This window comes from Bos taurus, chromosome 21 (genome assembly GCF_002263795.3).
Source record: "Bos taurus isolate L1 Dominette 01449 registration number 42190680 breed Hereford chromosome 21, ARS-UCD2.0, whole genome shotgun sequence".
NCBI lineage: Eukaryota > Metazoa > Chordata > Mammalia > Artiodactyla > Bovidae > Bos > Bos taurus.
The window spans coordinates 44,981,024-45,001,278 of NC_037348.1; the positions used below are offsets into that span (position 1 = coordinate 44,981,024).

Below are 20,255 nucleotides of genomic sequence, written 5' to 3' on the forward strand. Positions count from 1 at the left end.
TCCTTCTCCAGAGGATCTTCCCTACCCAGGGATTAGAACCCACGTCTCCCGCAATGCAGGCAGACGCTTTAAGCTGTTCACATTATTTTTCTCCAAATAGGGAGTGATAGGGCATTACAGTGAAGTGAGTACAGTAAGAAAAAAAGAAAAAAAAAAAAGAGCATATACTTGTATTTTCTATAGTTACTTCCCACTTTTCCCCAAGAACACAATTTTTACACTTGCGTACATTTTTTAAGACTACTAGCTTATTAAACGTAAACAAAAACTCCACCGCGAGACCTATGGTAGCAGCTGCCTTTAAGACCAAAAAAGACTCAGGAAAAAGCGCGAACGCAGTCCCCCACTACCACAAATTATGCAGTTCAGTTTCCTACATTTGGGGAAATCGCAGGGGTCAGCACATCCGGAGTGCAATAGATACGCCCTGGGAAAACTACCTTCGTGATCATGGTATCTCCCCTGCCAGGTAAGTATGAGTTGATGCCCGCCCACCGCCCAGCACCCTCGAGCTCGCCCCACTCTGCACGCACGGTCACTTCCCTCGCACCACCTCCGCCCCCTATGCCCCTGCGCGTCCCCCGGCCCGGCCTCGCCCACCCAGAGAACAACCTTAGGAACCTCCGCATGTGCACACGCAGGACACCGAGGCCCGGGAGGAGCGGGACCAGCAGCCTCCGCGCGCCGCTCATCTACATACGCCACGCCCCCTGCCAGGATGCCCCGGATGTCATGTTCTTCCACGCTGGGGCGCGGGACATACTAACCCCACCCGAGACTCGCCAGTGTCTCGTGAGGGGAGCGCGTGGGCGACTGGCGACCAGTCGGGGGGACCTGGGAAGACGCGAGCTCGCGGTGCCCCGCAGTTGAGGGGGTGGGTCGGGGCTCGGGTCTGGTCTCACCTTCCTTTCGGCAAAAATGTTAGCCCATTTTTGCCCTCCCCTTTCTGAACTCATCTTCTAGTCATGGAAAGTTCAGGAAAGAGCTATTTGCCTGTTGACGTTAAGCGCTGCTGCTGCTGCTGCTAAGTCGCTTCAGTAGTGTCCGACTCTGTGCGACCCCATAGACGGCAGCCCACCAGACTCCCCTGTCCCTGGGATTCTCCAGGCAAGAACACTGGAGTGGGCATTTCCTTCTCCAATGCACGAAAGTGAAAAATGAAAGTGAAGTAGCTCAGTTGTGTCCGACTCTTCACGACCCTATGGACTGCAGCCTACCAGCTCCTCTGTCCGTGGGATTTTCCAGCCAAGAGTACTGGAGTGGGTTGCCATTGCCTTTGACGTTAAGCCCTAAAGCCGCCTTAATAGGAAAGCAAGGTAACGTTTCTTCACGGTGTCTTTTTAAGTAAAAGTGACTAAAGTCCTTCGGGATATGTAGTCTATCCTAGTGACGCTGGAAGGAAAGCCCGGGGTCCTATTGCAGAGAGAAAACCAGGTGAGAGCGCGAGCGCTCGCCTCCACCGCATCAGGCTGGGGCTCCCGGAGCGCGGTGTTCTGGGTCAGGAAACCTTGCCCTTGGGCCTCGTCCCCGCATCCCACCCCCGCCTCCTGCCCCAACGGGCAGACACTGAGCGGCCCCCCAGGTGTCCTTTGGTCCTTTCCGATCTGACTCGGTCAAAGAGAAACACAGCAGACCGTAGAGAAAGTGCTGAAAGCAGACTTGATTCAGTGAATACTGACAGCAGGGGAAAGAGCTGATCGAGCTCCATTCCGAAATGGGCGAGGGGATCGGAGCGTTTTAAAGGGAGGATGAGGGGGAGGGGGCTCAGAAGAGGCAGCAGTGAAAAACCACAGAGCTGGTCAGTAGAGAGGCAGGCCAGCCGTGTTTGTCAGCGGGCAGTTACTGAAGTTAGGATGGGTCCTCGCACAGAAAGTGGGAGACAGAGGCCCTATCCTTGTTTACATTTCAAAGGAATGGCTCCCAGTCTTTGAGAGAGACCCTTTGGACTAAGAGAGAACCATCTTCACAATTGCAAGCCCTTTTAAATGAATGCTCTAACAAAGGGCAGTCAAGCGACCTTCCTGGCGCTTCAGTGGTTAAGACTCTGAGCGCCCAGTGCGGGCTTACGCGTTACCCTGGCCAGGGAACTAAAATGCAGCATAGCGCGGACAAAAGAGAAAGAAAAAGGATGACAGGGGCCTGTGTCAGGTCTCGGACTTTCTCAGAGAGGAATTTTTAAAATTATTTTTAATTGAAATATAGTTGTTTACAACGTTGTGTTAGTTTCAGGTGTAAGGCAAAATGTTTTAGACTAAAATGTCATATTTTAGTTAGAGAAAGGGTGTGGAGGTGGGAGAAAATTGACAATAGACACCGTAGGCAAATTAATTAGTATGTTAGATGTTAACAGCTATGAAAAAAGAATAAAAAATGGAGGAAGGAAAGGAGATGGGGAACTGCTATAAGGAGGCAGGTTGCTGTGATGATTTCGGTAGTCAGGGGAGGCTCCCTGGAGAAGGTGACAATGTGAGCAGACTGGGGGGTGGGGGGGGCTGGGAGGGGACTGGTCATAGGGCTGTTTGGGAAGAGCATCCCTAGCAAAAGGACAGAGCAGTGTGTGGAGAATAGCATGAAGGTCCTGAATACAGAACAAAATGTATGAATGGTACCGAAACTGAGAGAGGTGACTGCGTGGAGACAAGAACTGAGGGTCGTGTAGACCTGTGTAAGGGTTCAAGTCTGAGTGAACCAGAAGTTTCCAGAAGAGAAGCAGCTTCATCTAAACCCTCCACATCCCACCCTCACCCCTCTTCCACACTCCCCTAGCAAAGGAGAGAAAAATCACTCTGGCTGTATAGGTGGGAGGGCGAAAGCAGGGAGATCCATAGGAGATCCGCGGAGTGCAGGCAAGATGATACTGGCTTTGAAGGGCGGCACAACAAATAATACCATTTTGACCAAAACAGTAGTTTGAACTGACGGCACTTAAAGAGCACCAGGTGGCTGCCTAGGCGGTTGGCAGTCGGCTCCGCGGTGCCCTCTCCTCGGCCCGGCCTCCCGCCCCCACGCGCGCATCCATTTCCCAACGCCTCTCCCCTAGCTCTCTTCCGCGCTTTCAGGGAGCGGTCCCCACTTGTAGAAAGAGGGACGGCGGAGAGAAAACGAGGCATCTTGAAACTCGCTGCCCCGATGCCAGCCGACACAAAGGCCGGGCCGCAGCCACCCCGCAGGATTGCCGGGTCCTCGCACCCGCACTTGGCGCCCTGGCGGCGAGCACACCGGTCTCTTCAAAGGGGCTTCCGACGAGTTCGGACGACCTCACCTTGGGCGTCTCAGTGTGGTGTTGCGGCATTTCCAGAAAAAGTAAGGTCCCCGGCCGCTTGGTGGCGCGCACCCTTCGATAGCTCAGCTGGTAGAGCGGAGGACTGTAGATCTGACACGTGTGGTCATCCTTAGGTCGCTGGTTCGATTCCGGCTCGAAGGAGGTGCTGGTTGCTTTTGCTCCCCAGTGAAAAGCAGGGGAGGTTCTCACCAGGTGGCTAACTTTAGTGCTGGGTCCTTAAGGCTAAATTGGGAGAAAGAGATTGAAGTGGAGAGAGCACCCAGAAGGAAATGGGCTGGACTGTCATCAAGAAGGAGCAGCTTCACTTTGGGGACAGACTGGTTTGGGTGTGGGTACAGAGAACAGCAGGGAGTGGTACTTTCTCCCTCCCTTCCTGTGGGAGGGAAACTCCAGAGACTGCTTACAGGTGGAGTCCATCTCAGAGGACTCTACACTTGAGCCTCCGCAGTATGTTACCCCAGTTAGAGCACACAGTGCGTCTTTCTGCCTCCCCCCACCCCCGGCTGGGACTAGCCTTGACTGCAGGCCCCTGACTCCTCCGTATCCCCCCCTCGCGCCCCAGGTCCCCCGATCTGAAGCCTCCACCTTCAGTGCCTCCCACCACGTGGCCTACTTCGAAGCTTCTGCCAAACTGCGCCTCAACGTGGATGAGGCCTTCGAGCAGCTGGTGCGGGCCGTCCAGTGAGCTGAGCCCCCTTCCCGTGATCCTCCTCGTCCCCTAAGCCCCTGCTCTACCCAAACTCACCAGCCGATGGCAGTGTGGCTCTCTGAAACCTCAGGGGCCCGCAGCTGCCGTCCCCGACCCCTGAGGCCTTTTTTGGTTCTGGTTCTGATTGAAGGCAGGAAGAGAAGGGGAAGGCAGAGGATGAGATGGTTGGATGGCATCACCGGCTCAATGGACATGAGTTTGAGTAGGCTCCAGGAGTTGGTGAAAGACAGGGAAGCCTGGCGTGCTGCAGTCCATGGGGTCGCAAAGAGTCTGTCACTACTGAGCGCCTGAACTGAACTGAACTGAACTGCCTCTCAAACTGGAGACTGTTTCTGCTTCCTCTCCTGGCAAACTCCCGTGGTCACACCCCCACCCCCACCCCCTGTTGGTCTCAGCCCTTCTAATCGTCCCACTGCTAATATGCGCCGACCTGGAGTCTTTGGAGTCTGCCCGGGCCTAGAGGGCTGTGCCGCTGCAGTCTGACCGGTGCCCTTCCAGAAAGGTCCGTTGCTCTGCGGATGCAGAGACCCCAGCCTCGAATGATACCATCTGTAAAGACCAGCAGATGGGGCCAAAAAAAAGAACCTTAGGCTTTTGTTGGATCTATTCCCGAAGGGATGTGGAGGTGTAGAATCCATGGGGACCTGGGTTTGGGGAAGTGGGAAGGGGTGTGGGTTTTGGTTACCAGCATGGCCAACTATTCTGGTCCGGGTGTCACAGAAACTGGCAGGGATGCTCTGAGGCACTGTCCCCCAACCTCAAAGGGGCAGAGGTGCCCGCTGCCTGGTCAGGGAGTGGCAACACACTGGGCTGAGGGAAGGCCACTTCACTGTGGCTTGCTGTGCCTCTGGAGGACTTTTGCTGGGTGGGCTAGCGATCTTGGGTGGTGGACACACACCAGTGGGATCTGAAATGTTTGTAGAGTCCAACCTGGACACCCGTGCCCTCTGCCCCTCCCTCTGGACTCCAGCCCCGTCTCCAGGAAGTCCACAGAACCTTGACCTCTTCCAGGAAGCAGCCCCTTATGTCCAGGAATTGGGGTAGGTGGGCGAAGGAGGGCAGCCAAGGCTGGATACCTACAGGCCTGGTTAAGCCTGGATGCTCTGAGCCTGATAGCCTTCTCCATCACTTCACAGGAAGCCTCGCTGCGACCGGAAGTCATGGTGGGCAGGAGGGCGAAGGGGCACATCAGCTTCCACGGGAAGTGAGGCTCTTAGTTTCGGAACATGCAAACCTGGAAAAGTGCCGATGTGCCAAAAAGTGAAGAAATGTACGGTGACTGGTTTGTGGGCATATCAAGCTCACAGGAGCCAGTTTCAAAGGAGTCCCACTGCCAAATCAGGGTAATGATGATAATGGAATATAATCCATTGAATAAAATAGGTACAGGACTTAATAGCAATGACACACCAGTATTCATCAACAAGAGGACTCAGATTTTAGTTTCTAAGTATCATTCTCCAGCAAAAGGAGCCAGGGCCAATAAACGGAAGCACTTAGCCACTTTGGGGGTATTTATCTTCCTTTAGGGCTTCCCTCATAGCTCAGTTGGTAAATCATCTGCGTGCAATGTAGGAGACGTGGGTTCGATCCCTGGGTCGGGAAGATCCTCTGGAGAAGGAAATGGCAACCCACTCCAGTATTCTTGCCGGAAGAATCTCATGGCGGGCTACAGTCCATCTTCCTTTGGGGGTTCTCTTGTACATGTAAAAAACCTGCCTTTTGGTGGGGCCTGCACAAGTTTAGGGATCTTAGTTCTTTTATCAGGGACTGATGTCCTACCCCATCAGTGAAAACCTGGAGTCCTAAACATGGATCTCCAGGGAATTCCCTCCAGGTTCTTAAAAAAAAAATTTTTTTTTTTAATGTATTAAACTAGTTGATTTACAATCTTGTGTTAATTTCAGGTGTACAGTTGAGATTATTTTCCATTATAAGGTATTGAATATAGTTCAATTGCTATGTAGTATATTATTTTTTATACAGTGTTCTACCTATTAATCCCATACTCCTAGTTTATCCCTGCCCCACAGATTTGTTTGTGATTGTTTTCGTTTTATAAAGACTTTTTTTTTTTTCAGATTCCACATGTAAGTGATAGAAGACTCTTGAGAGTCCGTTAGACTGCGAGATCAAACGAATCAATCCTAAATGAAATCAACCCTAAATATTCATTGGAGAGACTGATGCTGAAGCTTCAATACTTTGGCCACTTGATGCGAAGAGCTGATTCATTTGAAAAGACCCTGATGCTGAGAAAGATTGAAGGCAGGAGAAAAAGAGGTGACATACAGGACGATGATGAAATGGTTGAATTGCACCACCGACTTGATGAGCAGAGATAGTGAAGAACAGGTAAGCCTGGCTTGCTGCCGTACAAGTGATCGCAATTAGGCATGACTGAAACAATAAATGATTTACATATATTGTATGTCTTTCCCTCGCCTTTTTAATACTACAAACGGCAAAGCTTGCTTCGAGAGGTCTTTAATCAAACAGGAACCCCTTTTCCCACCTAACCAGGTAACGCTGAAAAAACCCACAGTTGTTGGAAAAATAATGCTTGCAAAAGAATCTCTGAGAGAAAAATGAGATAAAGCCAAAAATTCCAATTCAAAACAGTTTATTTTATTAACCGAAGAATCACAAAACTGTAAGTTAGAAAAACAAAATATATCAGAAAAGACTATATCAGAAAACACTAGAAAACTAAGAAACACGAATACGCAGTTATCCATATTCTTCTATTACAATCAAACCAGATTAATCAGGGGAAAGCGCGAACGCAGTCCCCCACTACCACAAATTATGCAGTCGAGTTTCCCACATTTGGGGAAATCGCAGGGGTCAGCACATCCGGAGTGCAATGGATAAGCCTCGCCCTGGGAAAACCACCTTCGTGATCATGGTATCTCCCCTGCCAGGTAAGTATGAGTTGATGCCCACCCACCGCCCAGCACCCTCGAGCTCGCCCCACTCTGCACGCACGGTCACTTTCCTCGCACCATCTCCGTACACTCAGCTCCTGCTCGTCCCCGGCCCGGCCTCGCCCACCCGGGGAACAACCTCAGGAACCTCCGCGTGTGCACACGCAGGACACCGAGACCCGGGAGGAGTGGGACCAGCAGCCTCCGCGCGCCGCTCATCTACATACGCCACGCCCCCTGCCGGGATGCCCCGGATGTCATGTTCTTCCACGCGGGGGCGCGGGACCTACTAACCCCACCCGAGACTCGCCGGTGGGCGAGCGGCGACCCGTCTGGACCTGGAGTGGGAACCTAGGAAGACACGAGACCGCAGTGCCCCTCAGTTGAGGGGTGGGTCTGGACTCGGGTCTGGTCTCACCTTCCTTTCAGCAAGAAGAAAATATCAGGCCTTTTTTGCAGTCGCCTGTCTGAACTCATTTTCTAGTCATGGAAAGCTCAGAAAAGACCTATTTACCGGTTGACATTAAGCACTAAAGCCTCCTTAATAGGAAAGCGTGGTTATGTTTATTCACGGTGTCTCTCTAAATAAAAGTGACGAAAGTGCTTCGGATAATGTAGCCTATCCTAGTGATGCTGGAAGGAAAACTCGGGATTCTGTTGCAGGGAGAAAACCAGGTGAGAGCGCGAGCGCTCGCCTCCACCGCCTCAGGCGGGGGCTCCCGGAGCGCGGTGCTCGGGGTCAGGAGCCCTTGACCTTGGGCCTCGCCCCCGTATCCCACCCCAACCCCCACCCCCGCCTGCTGCCCCAACGGGCAGACACTGAGCGGCCCCCCAGGTGTCCTTTGGTCCTTTCCGATCTGACTCGGTCAAAGAGAAACACAGCAGACCGTAGAGAAAGTGCTGAAAGCAGACTTTATTCAGTGAATACTGACAGCAGGGGAAAGAGCTGATCGAGCTCCATTCCGAAATGGGCGAGGGGATCGGAGCGTTTTAAAGGGAGGATGAGGGGGAGGGGGCTCAGAAGAGGCAGCAGTGAAAAACCACAGAGGTGGTCAGTAGAGAGGCAGGCCAGCCGTGTTTGTCAGCGGGCAGTTACTGAAGTTAGGATGGGTCCTCGCACAGAAAGTGGGAGACAGATGCCCTATCCTTCTTGCTTACACTTCAAAGGAATGGCTCCCAGTCTTTGAGAGAGACCCTTTGGGCCGTAAGAGAACCATCTTTACAATTGCAAACCCTGTTAAATGCTCTAACAAAGGGCAGTTAGGCTACCTTCCTGGCGCTTCAGTGGTTAAGACTCTGAGCTCTGCATGGGGGCAGGGGTTACCCTGGCCAGGAACTAAAATGCAGCATACAGAAGCCAAAGGAAAGAAAGAAAGAAAAAACGGAGATCAGGGGCCTGTGTCAGGTGTTAGATTTTTTGAGACAGGATTATATGTATTATATATACTGTAGACTCTATTCGCATGTTATTACAGAATATTGAGTATAGTCCTGTGTGCTATACAGTAGGTGCTCTTTTATCTGTTTTATATATAGTAGTGTGGATATGTTAATCCCCAGTTCTGTCTTCTCCCCACCTTTCCCCTTTAGTAACCATAAGTTTGTTTTCTATGTCTGGGATCAGACAGACATTTTAATGGGGGTGGAGGTCAAGGCAGGGACAGGACCTTATGCTGCTGAAAGCCAGGCTTGAGTCTGGTCAAGTCTCTTAGTGCAGGAAATGGTTTGGAGGGGTTGCTACCTTGCTCTATTTTGTGACCAAAGAAGATACTTCTGCACATCCCCCTGGGCAAACCCTGGCTACTGGCCCCTTCTTTTATATCCTGATCTTCTCTTTGACAGTACTGGGCACTTTTCCACTCAACAACTATGTGTTGAATACCCCATGCCAGACACTGTTCAGGAATTTGGCAACAAAAAGGCCTCTTGATACTCATATTTTACTTAGAGAAAGGGGTGTGGGGTGGGAGAAAATTGACAAGAGACACAGTAGGTAAATTAATTAGTATGTTGCTGCTGCTGCTAAGTCACTTCAGTCGTGTCCGACTCTGTGTGACCAGAGCTATGAAAAAGAAAAAAAAGAAAAAAACCAAGGAGGAAAAGGGGATGGGAGTTGCTATAAGGAGGCAGGTTGCTGTGTTGATTTCGGTGGTCAGAAAGGCTCCCTGGCGAAGGTGACAACGTGAGCAGACTGGAGGGAGGAGGGGGCTAGTCATGGGGCTGTCTGGGAAGAGCATCCCTAGCAAAAGGTCAGCTAGACCAGTGGGTCTGGAGAATAGCAAGGAGGTCCTGAATACAGAACAAAATTTAAGAGTGGTACCGAAACTGAGAGAGGTGACTGTGTGGAGACAAGAACTGAGGGTCTTGTAGACCATTGTAAGGGTTCAAGTCTGAGTGAACCAGAAGTTTCCAGAAGAGAAGCGGCTTCATCTAAACCCTCTTTCCCACACTCCTAAAAAATGAGAGAAGGTCACTCTGGCTGTAAAGGTGATAGAGCTAAAGCAGGGAGATCCATAGGCGATCCGCGGAGTGCAGGCAAGATGATACTGGCTTTGAAGGGCGGCACAACGTGCCACAGCAAATAATACCATTTTATTCAAAGGAGTATTTTGAACTAACGACACTTGAAGAGCACTTAAAGGGCACTTAAACGCTCTCTTCAAAGGGGTTTCCGACCAGCCCGGATGGTCTCACCTCGGGCGTCCCAGTGTGGTGTTGCAGCGTTTCTGGAAAAAGTAAGGTCCCCGGCCACTTGGTGGCGCGCACCCTTCGATAGCTCAGCTGGTAGAGCGGAGGACTGTAGATCCGACACGTGTGGTCATCCTTAGGTCGCTGGTTCGATTCCGGCTCGAAGGAGGTGCTGGTTGCTTTTGCTCCCCAGAGAAAGGCACCCCGCCCCCGGCGCCTCTGCCCCGCCCGACATCCTGCGGCAGCGCAGCGACCTTCCTTCTTGGCCAGAGGCGGGAAAGCCTTTCGGGGACACCCGCACATCCCGCGTTGGCCGTGGCCTGGGGACTCGCCTGCGCCGTCTCCTGCCCATAGGCCGCACACAGGCCCACAGCGTGGTGGCCTCCGCCGCGGGCTTTTATTCGCTTTCCCACCCCCACTCCCGCCCAGGCCCAGCAAACAGCAGCTGCGCTCCAAAAGCCCTGGAGCGCGGCCAACAAGCACCCAGGCCGTCACAGAGTCAGGGACAGCAGGGCACCCTTTCTGAAACCCCCTCAATGCCGGCTCAGCCCCCAGCTCTGCCCCCTAAAGGAAGGTCACAGTCTCTGTTACTCCCAGTCATAATGCTTCAACCTCCCAATCTCTGTCTCTCCGTCCCTGTCTTTCATATGGTCTCTGCAGGTGCAGACTCGGGGAGACAGAAAACCTTCCCAACCATCTTAATCTATTTATGGAGCAGAGCTACCACCCGGAGATCTTCGGAACCACTGCTAATGGAACAGTAAATGCGATGGAAACAGAAGATTGAAAAGTAGTTGCTTATCAGGATTTGCTCTTATTTGCTGTCCTGAGACCACCATGAGACGTCTGACTTAGCCTATTGGAGGATGAAATATGGGAGTGAAGATGAAATATGTCTGCTGAGGCCCTTAGACCAACCTGCCTCAACTGTCCGACAAGCTGACTGCAGCTGTATTAGTGAGCCTACGTCAATGCCACAGAACAGCCCAGCTGAGCCCAACTGCAATTGATAACCCAAAGGATGGTGGGCAAATAACATGGTTGCTATTTTTTAAATTAATTAATCACTTTATTTATTTGCCTGAGTCAGGTCTTAGTCACCATTGCCTAGGCTTAGTTTCTCTGCAATTTTTAACCAGGGGACCAAGGAAGTCACCCACATGGTTACTATTTTAAATTGCTAAGTTTTAGAGTAATTTGTTACACAGCAGTAGATGGCTGATACACCACCCTAACCAAATAATGAATGTTAACACCATCAGTAACTGAACAAACTGGCTTCACATGCTGCCAATGTGATGCCCACAGGAGGACACTGGATTAACTTGATAGGGCTATCATAATAAAGTACCACAATCTGGGTGGTTTGAAACAACAGAAATTAATTTTTTCACAGTTACGAAAGTTAGAAATCCAAACTCAAGGTGTCAGCAGGACCATGCTCCCTCTGAGATTCTGGGTAGACTCTGTCCTTGCTTTTTCCTAGCTTCTAGAGGTAACAGTCAATCCGTGACTTGCAGCTACAAGTCACTGCAAGACCACCACTACAAGACCACTGCAATCTGTCCTTTGTCATTACATGGCATTATATATCTCTGTCCTTACACAGCATTTTCCTCTTATAAGGGCAATATTCTTACTGGATTAGGGCCCACCTTACTGAACTTTTACTGAAAGAAAGCTGAGGGCCGAAGAATTGATGCTTTTGAACTGTGGTGTTGGAGAAGACTCTTGAGAATCCCTTGGACTGCAAGGAGATCCAACCAGTCAATCCTAAAGGAAATCAGTCCTGAATATTCATTGGAAGGACTGATGCTGAAGCTGAAACTCCAATACTTTGGCCACCTGATTTGAAGAACTGACTCATTAGAAAAGACCTTGATGCTGGGCAAGATTGAAGGCAGGAGGAGAAAGGGACAGAGGCTGAGATGGTTGGATGACATCACCAATTCAATGGACATGAGTTTGAGCAAGCTCTGGGAGTTGGTGATGAACAAGGAAGCCTGGCCTGCTGCAGTCCATGGGGTCACAGAGTTGGACACAACTGAGTGACTGGACTGACTGAATTATATGTACAACGATTCTATTTCCAAATAAGGTCATGTTCATAGGTACCAGGGATTAGTATATTGAGGTGTGTTGTTTTTTTTTCCTGGGGGAGGGGTGGCAGGACACAGACATAATTCAACCTGTAAACGGATACAGTATCATTTATGTTGTCTACCTGTCAAAAAATACATACTTGAATGTAATTAGGAGGACATACAGGACAATTTAAAAATCAAAGGCTATTCTACACAATAATAACTGGCCTGTAATTTTCAAAAATGCCTGCATAATGAAATAAAAAAGACAGGGCTGGGAGTTATATCAGATTAAAATTTGTTAAAACATCAGGATACATAATGTAACACGTGATTCTGAATTTCCCTTTGCTATAAAGGATTACTGTTCATACTGTTCATGGGGTTCTCAAGGCAAGAATACTGAAGTGGTTTGCCATTCCCTTCTCCAGTGGACCACATTCTGTCAGATCTCTCCACCATGACCCGCCCATCTTGGGTTGCCCCACGGGCATGGCTTAGTTTCATTGAGTTAGGCAAGGCTGTGGTCCTAGTGTGATTAGATTGACTAGTTTTCTGTGAGTATGGTTTCAGTGTGTTTGCCCTCTGATGCCCTCTTGCAGCACCTACCGTCTTATTTGGGTTTCTCTTACCTTGGGCATGGGGTATCTCTTCACTGCTGCTCCAGATGTTACTATGTGTTATCCAGACAAGAAAGTACAGGTAGAAGCCTGAGGAGCTTGGAACAGGTGAAACCAGGGCTTGGAATACAGCCAAGTTGCTTGCCCCACTTGGTAGCTGTTTCTTTCCCAAATGGGCATTATTTGTAAGCAGATAGGGTGTTGGGGGGTCCCATACTCGAGAGGAACTGGTTCTCTCTCTTCCCAAGAGGTCTCAGGAGACGACTCCTTGTAAAGAGACTTCTGTCATTTTAGAACATCACTTGGCGTGGACCTCGATCACTCACTTAAAAACATCCCACCAGCAGCGCAAGCAGCGGGGACAGTGCGGCGGGTGGAAGGGACATTTGCAGGAAGCCTGCTCTGGGCCAAGGTGGCTTCGTGAGGCCGAAACACAGGCAAGATGGGAATACCAGACCACCTGATCTGCCTCTTGAGAAATTTGTATGCAGGTCAGGAAGCAACAGTTAGAACTGGACATGGAGCAACAGACTGGTTCCAAATAGAAAAAGAAGTTCATCAAGGCTGTATATTGTCACCCTGTTTATTTAACTTATATGCAGAGTACATCATGAGAAACACTGGACTGGAAGAAGCACAAGCTGGAATCAAGATTGCCGGGAGAAATATCAATAACCTCAGATATGCAGATGACACCACCCTTATGGCAGAAAGTGAAGAGGAACTCAAAAGCCTCTTGATGAAAGTGAAAGTGGAGAGTGAAAAAGTTGGCTTAAAGCTCAACATTCAGAAAACGAAGATCATGGCATCCGGTCCCCCCACTTCATGGGAAATAGATGGGGAAACAGTGGAAACAGTGTCAGACTTTATTTTTCTGGGCTCCAAAGTCACTACAGATGGTGACTGCAGCCATGAAATTAAAAGACGCCTACTCCTTGGAAGGAAAGTTATGACCAACCTAGATAGCATATTCAAAAGCAGAGACATTACTTTGCCAACCAAGGTCCGTCTAGTCAAGGCTATGGTTTTTCCTGTGGTCATGTATGGATGTGAGAGTTGGACTGTGAAGAAGGCTGAGTGCTGAAGAATTGATGCTTTTGAACTGTGGTGTTGGAGAAGACTCTTGAGAGTCCCTTGGACTGTAAGGAGATCCAACCAGTCCATTCTGAAGGAGATCAGCCCTGGGATTACTTTGGAAGGAATGATGCTTCAGCTGAAACTCCAGTACTTTGGGCAGCTCATGCGAAGAGTTGACTCATTGGAAAAGACTCTGATGCTGGGAGGGATTGGGGGCAGGAGGAGAAGGGGATGACAGAGGATGAGATGGCTGGATGGCATCACTGACTCGATGGACGTGAGTCTGAGTGAACTCCGGGAGTTGGTGATGGACAGGGAGGCCTGGCGTGCTGCGATTCATGGGGTCGCAAAGAGTCGGACACGACTGATCGACTGATCTGATCTGATCTGATCTGATAAAGGATTACTGGGAGAATTGAGCAAATGGAATAATGTCTATAGAATAAATAAGGTATCCATGTTAATTTCTTGACTTTTATCAAGAAACACTGGGGTTAGATAAGAAAATCCTCTATTTTTAGGAAATATTCACTAAGAAAGAAAACTTCCTGAGACAACCAATAATCAAAAAGGGTGCTTGGGACTTCCCGGGTTGTCCAGTGGTTAAAACTCCATACTTCCACTGCAGGGCGGCGCCGGCGTGCGATTCCATCCCTGTCGCGGGAACTAGCATTGCCCCCACCAGAAAAAGAAAAAAGGAAGAAGAAAACAAAGGGTGCTATAACACGTGTTCTAGGATCTTTGAGCAGTCAGGACCTCAGGAAGCCTTCCCTAATCTTAACATCACCAGTCATGCCTCTCGCCTCCCTTTGCTCCCTAGCACGGACCACCCATGATCGCGCAACAGTTCGTTCAGTCGTTTTGCTCACGTTTGGGGAGGAGCCACTTGATTCCGAGAAATAATCTTCATGTACGGAAGAGGAAAAGACAAATCTGGCGGTTGAAAGGGCAGCCTAGTCCTTCAGGATGAAAACGTGATATTTGCGTGTATTTGATTTTCAGGGACCATCCAACGCCTCACCCAGCCCATACACATCTACCCCTTACAGGGACGCTTTGCCCTGATAGTCTGATTTTCTTTCGCTGTTGCAAGATTAGATTACTACATAATCTGAAAGAAAGATCATGGACGAGGACTAAATTTCATGCTAAATTTATGACGAAACTCTGCTCTTAACTATTTAACGTCCGATTGACATTCTGTTGCGTGTCAATTTCAGTAAAAGAAAAGTGAAACCAGACCCAAGCCGGGACCCACCCAGTCCCCCCTCAACTGCGGGGCGCCGAACGCCGCGAGCTCGTCTTCCCTGGTCCCCTCTGCAGGTCCAGACTTGTCGCCACGCGCCACGCCTCCCCCCCCCCCCCCCCCCCATCGGAGATCGGCGCGTCTCAGGTGGGGTCAGTGGGCTCCGCGGTCCCCAAGGCGAAGCAAAGGACGCCGGAGACACCCACGCAGGGGCGTGGGGTATGTAGATAAGCAGGCATGCAGAGGTTGCTGGTCCCGCTTCACCTGGGTCTGCGCGTCCTGCGTGTGGACACGCGGAGGCTCCTGGGGTTGGTCTAAGGCTGAGCGAGGCCACGGCGACAGGCGTGCAGGGGCGGAGGGCCCGGAGTGTGCAGAGTCGGCTGAGGAAGTGACCGTGCCTGGAGAATGGAGCGAGCGCGAGTGTGCTGGGCGGTGCGTGGGCGGAAACTCATACTTACCTGGTAGGGGAGATACCATAATCACGAAGGTGGTCTTCCCAGGGCGAGGCTTATTCATTGTACTCTTGATGTGCTGACTCCTGTGACTTCCCCAAATGTGGGAAGCTCGACTGCATAACTTGGGGTAGTGGGGGAGTGTGCTCGTCCTTTCTTCTGGTAATTTGTGAATACAGATAAAAAGGGACTTGCTTGGTGTCTGGGTATGTGTGTTTCAATGTTTTATACCCAAAGGGATTTGTAGCGGTGCTCTTTTTGTTTTCTGCTATAAACTTGCTTTCTGTTAGCTATTGTTGTTGTTCAGTGCCTCAGTCCTCCTGATTCTTTGCCACCCCATGAACTGCACCATGCATCTATAGAAGTTTGCTCAAACTCATGTCCATTCAGTGATGCCATCCAAATGTCTCATCTTCTGTCGCCCCCTTCTTTTCTTGCTCTCAGTCTTTCCCAGCATCAGGGTCTTTTCCACTGGTAGCCAAAGTACTGGAGCTTCAACTTTAGCATCAGTCATTCCAATGAACATTCAGGGTTGATTTCGTTGCTGTCCAAAGGACTCTCAAGTCTTCTCCAGCACCAATTGATGCTTCTTCCAAAGCATCAATTCTTTGGCTCTCAGCCTTCTTTATGGCCCACTTCTCACATCTCACTGGAAAAACCATAGCTTTTTATGTGGACGTTTGTAAGCAATGTGATGTCTGTTTTTTTAATATGCTGTCTAGATTTGTCATAGCTTTTCTTCAAGGAGCAAGCATCTTTTAATTTCATGGCTGCAGTCACCAACCACAGAATTTTGGAGTCCAAGAAAATAGTCTGTCACTGTTTCATTCTCCTCTCCCATCTATTTGCCATGAAGGGATGGGACCAGATGTCATGATCTTTTGTTTTTTGAATATTGAGTTTTAAGCCAGTGTTTTCACTCTTTCCAACAAGAGGCTCTAAGTTCTTCACTTTCTACCATAAGGGTGGTGTCATCTGCATACTTGAGGTTATTGATATTTCTCCTCTACCCATAAGCAGTGAAAAATCAACTCCTTTTACACTATGTGCCCACTGGAAAAAACTCATCCAGTTGGAGCCTCACTGGCCTCAGGCAGGCTTGCCTCACCTTTTTCACTTTTCCTCTGGTCACTGTCCTTGCTCACCACATAAACTCCTAATCTCTCACATCATTGGTTCCCACTGCAACCAACAATGACTCCCCAAGCCATTTCCACAGACCAGGTTGCTCCTCTTCCTCTCAAAGCATAGAGTATCTCCTGAGGGAAACCATTTTTTTCCATTGCTGTCCTGTCTCTGCCACTAGGTGTCCTCCTCTTGCACCTCTGCCACGCTAAAGCTTTATGAATGCCACAACTCAATCGACAGCAGTGAATCCAGGGTGGGCTATTTTTAACAGGGACTAGCAGTGAGCTATGGAATGCTTCAATTGTTCTGGAGGTACAAAGTAAATTTTTGCCCTAAGACTTCAAAGGAGTAACACACATTCTTTCCCAAGACCCTTGGATAGTAATAACTCATTTATACATGTATTTATTAAGCACGCCTCACCTCCCCACACCCATAATCGTCACCTCCAGTTTACCCCATTCCGTCAAGCATTCTAAAATGTAAACCAAAAGGTCAGGGGATGTACTTTCCACTGTACTTCCTTCCTAGAAAAAGGCCACCTTGGTAGAAACAGATTAGTTGATGGCTGTGTAGAAAATTGTGAACTTGCTATTTTTTAGCATTAACACAGCATCTTCACATTTCCAAAGCACTGTACCAACATTTATTAATCCTCACAACACCCCTGTGAGGTAGGTCAGTATATCCTTCATGGTGGAGAAACAGGCAAAGAGCTCAAGTGAACCCTATGGTCTGAGGCCACAAGGGCAGCTGGTGAAGGGACTGCCCTTGAATCCAAAGGCTGGGGCCCTCCACCCCACGTTCACCCACTGGTGGGCATCACAGGGGCATATTCTCACCAGTGAAGGGCACAAGGAGGACAAAACACAATCTCTCAGCCAACACAAACATGGACAATTCAAACACACTGAGGAACAACAGTAACAGAGAGGAACACTGAGCAGCACACCAGCAAGGCAAGAGACAAGCAGCAGAGGAAGTCTGGAACCGTAGTAACTAGCCCTGAGACCCAGGCAGGTGGTCTTCAGAATGGTTTGCAAAAACAATTAGGAACACACTGGAGGGGTGACCAACCCAAATGCCTGTGGTTTCTACATGGGAGACAACTTAGAGTGGAAAAATCCAACCACTCGAGCTAATTTTAAACCAGGAATAACATAATGTTCATTCACATTAGAAAGGTCTATCATATTTGTAAAGTAGCTACTGACATTACCTTAACTTTGTACCCTAACTTTTATTCCAAATATTCCAACTTTTCCCCACTGACAAGTACTATTCCCTATAGCAGGCCTCTTTCTCTCTACATACCAATCTATACTCTGGCATATGTCTCATGGTTAATTGGCTGAGCTAGAGGTGGAATCCTGGAAATTAGACCAGAGTCTCTGTTCCAGTTTTACAAACAGCGGTCTCTAACCTGTCTCTGTCCAATTCCATCTTACACAAAGTGCTCAAAGCACCCAGAGAAGCAGTTCATTCTTCTGTAAAGCGGTGAACTTGGTTCCATATGCCATTTTAAAAGAAAGAAAGAAAAGCTAAGACCTGCACTGTAAAAGCATAGTATAGGAGTAGATTATAGCTACTCCAAATTTGAGAGTGATACAATGACCAGAGTTAAAAACTATCACTGTTATCACTGTTTATTTGACAATAGTTGGTTTAGTCTACAAGTTTAAGGCAAACATACTAATGCATTTGCTTTTCTTCAGAAATCATACTTATAAAGAGTACATAAAGCCTGTCCCAAAAGTTCTAAGAAACGTTAATTAAAATAAGTCTGATTAAGATGCTTTACCAGGATACAAGAGTGAACTATGGTGGTGTATAATGTTTTTTTAAACAAAATTAAAAAAAAAAAAAAAAAAGGTAATGGCAATCCTTATCTTTGTTTAAACCATGTATTTTTGAAAGGGTTCAACTTCAGAAATTATTTAAAGGTAAATAAGATTGGTAGCCAAAAGGAATACTATTCATAAAATAAACAGTTATAGAGGCTACTTAAAAAAGACAGAACTTTGGACTTCTGAAGAGGAGGAGGGCACGATGATGGGCAATTGTCCAGGGCGCAGGTGCGCAGGTGCCACCACGCAGCCCGCAGACCCGTGGGTGGCACTGATCCATTATTTTTCAGAAAAAGGGAGAGGAGATGCACTCTGTCAGCTGTTTCTTTCGTTTCCAGTGAGCAGTAAATGCCTAACATCATTAATAAAAAATAAAATCTGAAGGAAGGCAGCCCTTTTTAACTGGAAGGCAAGAGTGTGGCTTATGTGTCTCCATTGAGCACTGCCAGGCAGTTCTGCAGCAATTGTAGATTACCCTGCAAAGGAAGGGAACAGCAACAGTGAGCTTCAAATAGTGTGAAAAAGTCTTACTGAAAACACATGGCATTAGAAATCACATTAAAATACCAGAATTGTGAAAATAGTCATTATGTAGAAATAAAGGTTTAAAGACATAAAATTACAGAATCTGTTCCATGCACAATAATATTTTCCACATACTAGATGCTTCAGTAAGTTTCTATCTAGACTAATATATTAATATTTGGCATGCACTAGTGAGGGTTATAAAATATGCCCTTTGTATACCGATTAAACTACTGAGCATGTTCTGATGGTAAGGCAGGTTCTTATTCTTTAGCTATTAAAATATACATTACCTTAGACTTATAGCAGTTTTATAAAAATAGTAAGATCACACAGAAGTATTCTACAAAAGTCATACCTAAATGCCCATTTATAAAACATGTGAACTGGCATCCAAATTTAGGAACATACAAAAGTAAATTTAAGTATATTTACGTTACAGTAATATATTAACAGGAGTGAAGGAAATCCTTCTCCTTAGAAAGTCAACTAAAATGTATAAAGATGGAATTAGAAAATGACCATTTGGCAATCATCACAAATTAACTGACTCAGGCAAAAAACATGAATGGATGCTACTATGAGACTTAAAATGCTAATACTATAGCCATTAGCTATGTACAGCTGCATAATTAAAATTTCTGTTAATTAAAATTAAATGAAAACTCAGTCCCTCAGGTGCATTATCCACATTTCAAGGGGTCAACAGCCACACGTGACTAACGCCAACCACAAGGGTAGTGCTAATGAGAGTACTTCCTCCATGGCACGAAGTTCTACTGGTCAGTGCTGGTTGAGTGATGGGGTATTTAACAGTTTCAAGTACCTCCCCACAGTATACCTCTTAATTCCAAAGTATAAAACAGCAACTCGGCCACTGTGAAGCCTGCAGACATCACTTTAGGCAAATGATCAATGTTGTACATTGCCAGTAAGGCAGCTAATCAACAGCATGTATCTCCTCACATGCGATACAATGAGACCATCTGAACATCACTTCTGTGTGGGACACCTTCCCAGAGTGCAAAACCCAAACCCAGGAATCAGACAAACCCAAAATGAGGGACATTCTACGGGCCTGTATCCAATGCTGCTGCTGCTGCTGCTGCTGCTAAGTCGCTTCAGTCGTGTCCGACTCTGTGTGACCCCAAAGACGGCAGCCCACCACCAGGCTCCGCCGTCCCTGGGATTCTCCAGGCAAGAACACTGGAGTGGGTTGTATTCAATGCTACAAAACACAAAGACTCAGCAACTTTCCCAGACACCAGAAGTCTAAGACGACAGGTGCACTGAATGCACACGATCTCTTCACTCCTTCTGCCATTAAGGACATTACTGGCACAACCAGGGAAATGTGAATACAGGTCTCTGGGTTAGATAACAGAATTATGTCAATATTAATTTCCTCACCTTTATAACTGACTATTTTAAGAGAATTACTTGGTTTTAGGAAATTCACACTGAAACATGTAAAAGGAAGAAGCATAGAATCTGCAACTTATTCATACGGTTTAAGACAAAAATAGGTATGTACACGGATGTGTGTGTAAAGAGAAACAGGGAAGAAGGGAGAGAAAAAGACAAAACAGATGTGATAACATGCACATTTGGGGAATCTGGGTGAAGAGTATTCAGAAATTCTTTGTACTTTCCTTGCAACATTTCTGAA

At 48.0% G+C, this 20,255-nt stretch overlaps 1 protein-coding gene, 1 long non-coding RNA gene and 5 other non-coding genes across 9 annotated transcripts in view; 4 read left to right on the plus strand and 3 right to left on the minus strand.

Annotated features, from left to right (window-relative positions):
- Positions 1-318: 318 nt before the first annotated feature.
- LOC112443342 (U1 spliceosomal RNA) lies at positions 319-477 on the minus strand. The gene has a single exon (XR_003031680.1). It is a non-coding gene; the product is annotated as a U1 spliceosomal RNA (small nuclear RNA).
- A 22-nt stretch (positions 478-499) lies between these two features.
- Positions 500-10,648, plus strand: LOC132343370 (uncharacterized). Of its 2 annotated transcripts, none has more exons than XR_009492177.1 (3): positions 500-1,316; positions 6,074-7,594; positions 10,268-10,648. It is a non-coding gene; the product is annotated as an uncharacterized lncRNA (long non-coding RNA). The 2 variants fall into 2 exon arrangements; XR_009492176.1 differs by lacking the exon at positions 500-1,316 and adding an exon at positions 2,484-5,335.
- Positions 3,335-3,424, plus strand: TRNAY-GUA (transfer RNA tyrosine (anticodon GUA)). Its single transcript is given in 2 exon segments — positions 3,335-3,371; positions 3,389-3,424. It is a non-coding gene; the product is annotated as a tRNA-Tyr (tRNA).
- On the minus strand, positions 6,761-6,924 carry LOC112443337 (U1 spliceosomal RNA). The gene has a single exon (XR_003031675.1). It is a non-coding gene; the product is annotated as a U1 spliceosomal RNA (small nuclear RNA).
- Positions 9,686-9,775, plus strand: TRNAY-GUA (transfer RNA tyrosine (anticodon GUA)). Its single transcript is given in 2 exon segments — positions 9,686-9,722; positions 9,740-9,775. It is a non-coding gene; the product is annotated as a tRNA-Tyr (tRNA).
- A 4,436-nt stretch (positions 10,649-15,084) lies between the features above and the next one.
- Positions 15,085-15,248, plus strand: LOC112443344 (U1 spliceosomal RNA). The gene has a single exon (XR_003031682.1). It is a non-coding gene; the product is annotated as a U1 spliceosomal RNA (small nuclear RNA).
- A 1,589-nt stretch (positions 15,249-16,837) lies between these two features.
- The window catches only part of SNX6 (sorting nexin 6), a 49,011-nt gene continuing 45,593 nt past the window's right edge, over positions 16,838-20,255 (minus strand). For both annotated transcript variants that reach the window (XM_024981849.2, XM_024981850.2), the window contains one exon: positions 16,838-18,537. In XM_024981849.2, coding sequence (XP_024837617.1) covers positions 18,484-18,537 — 54 coding nt within the window. In that variant the 3' untranslated portion in view covers positions 16,838-18,483. The remainder of the gene's footprint in view (positions 18,538-20,255) is intronic.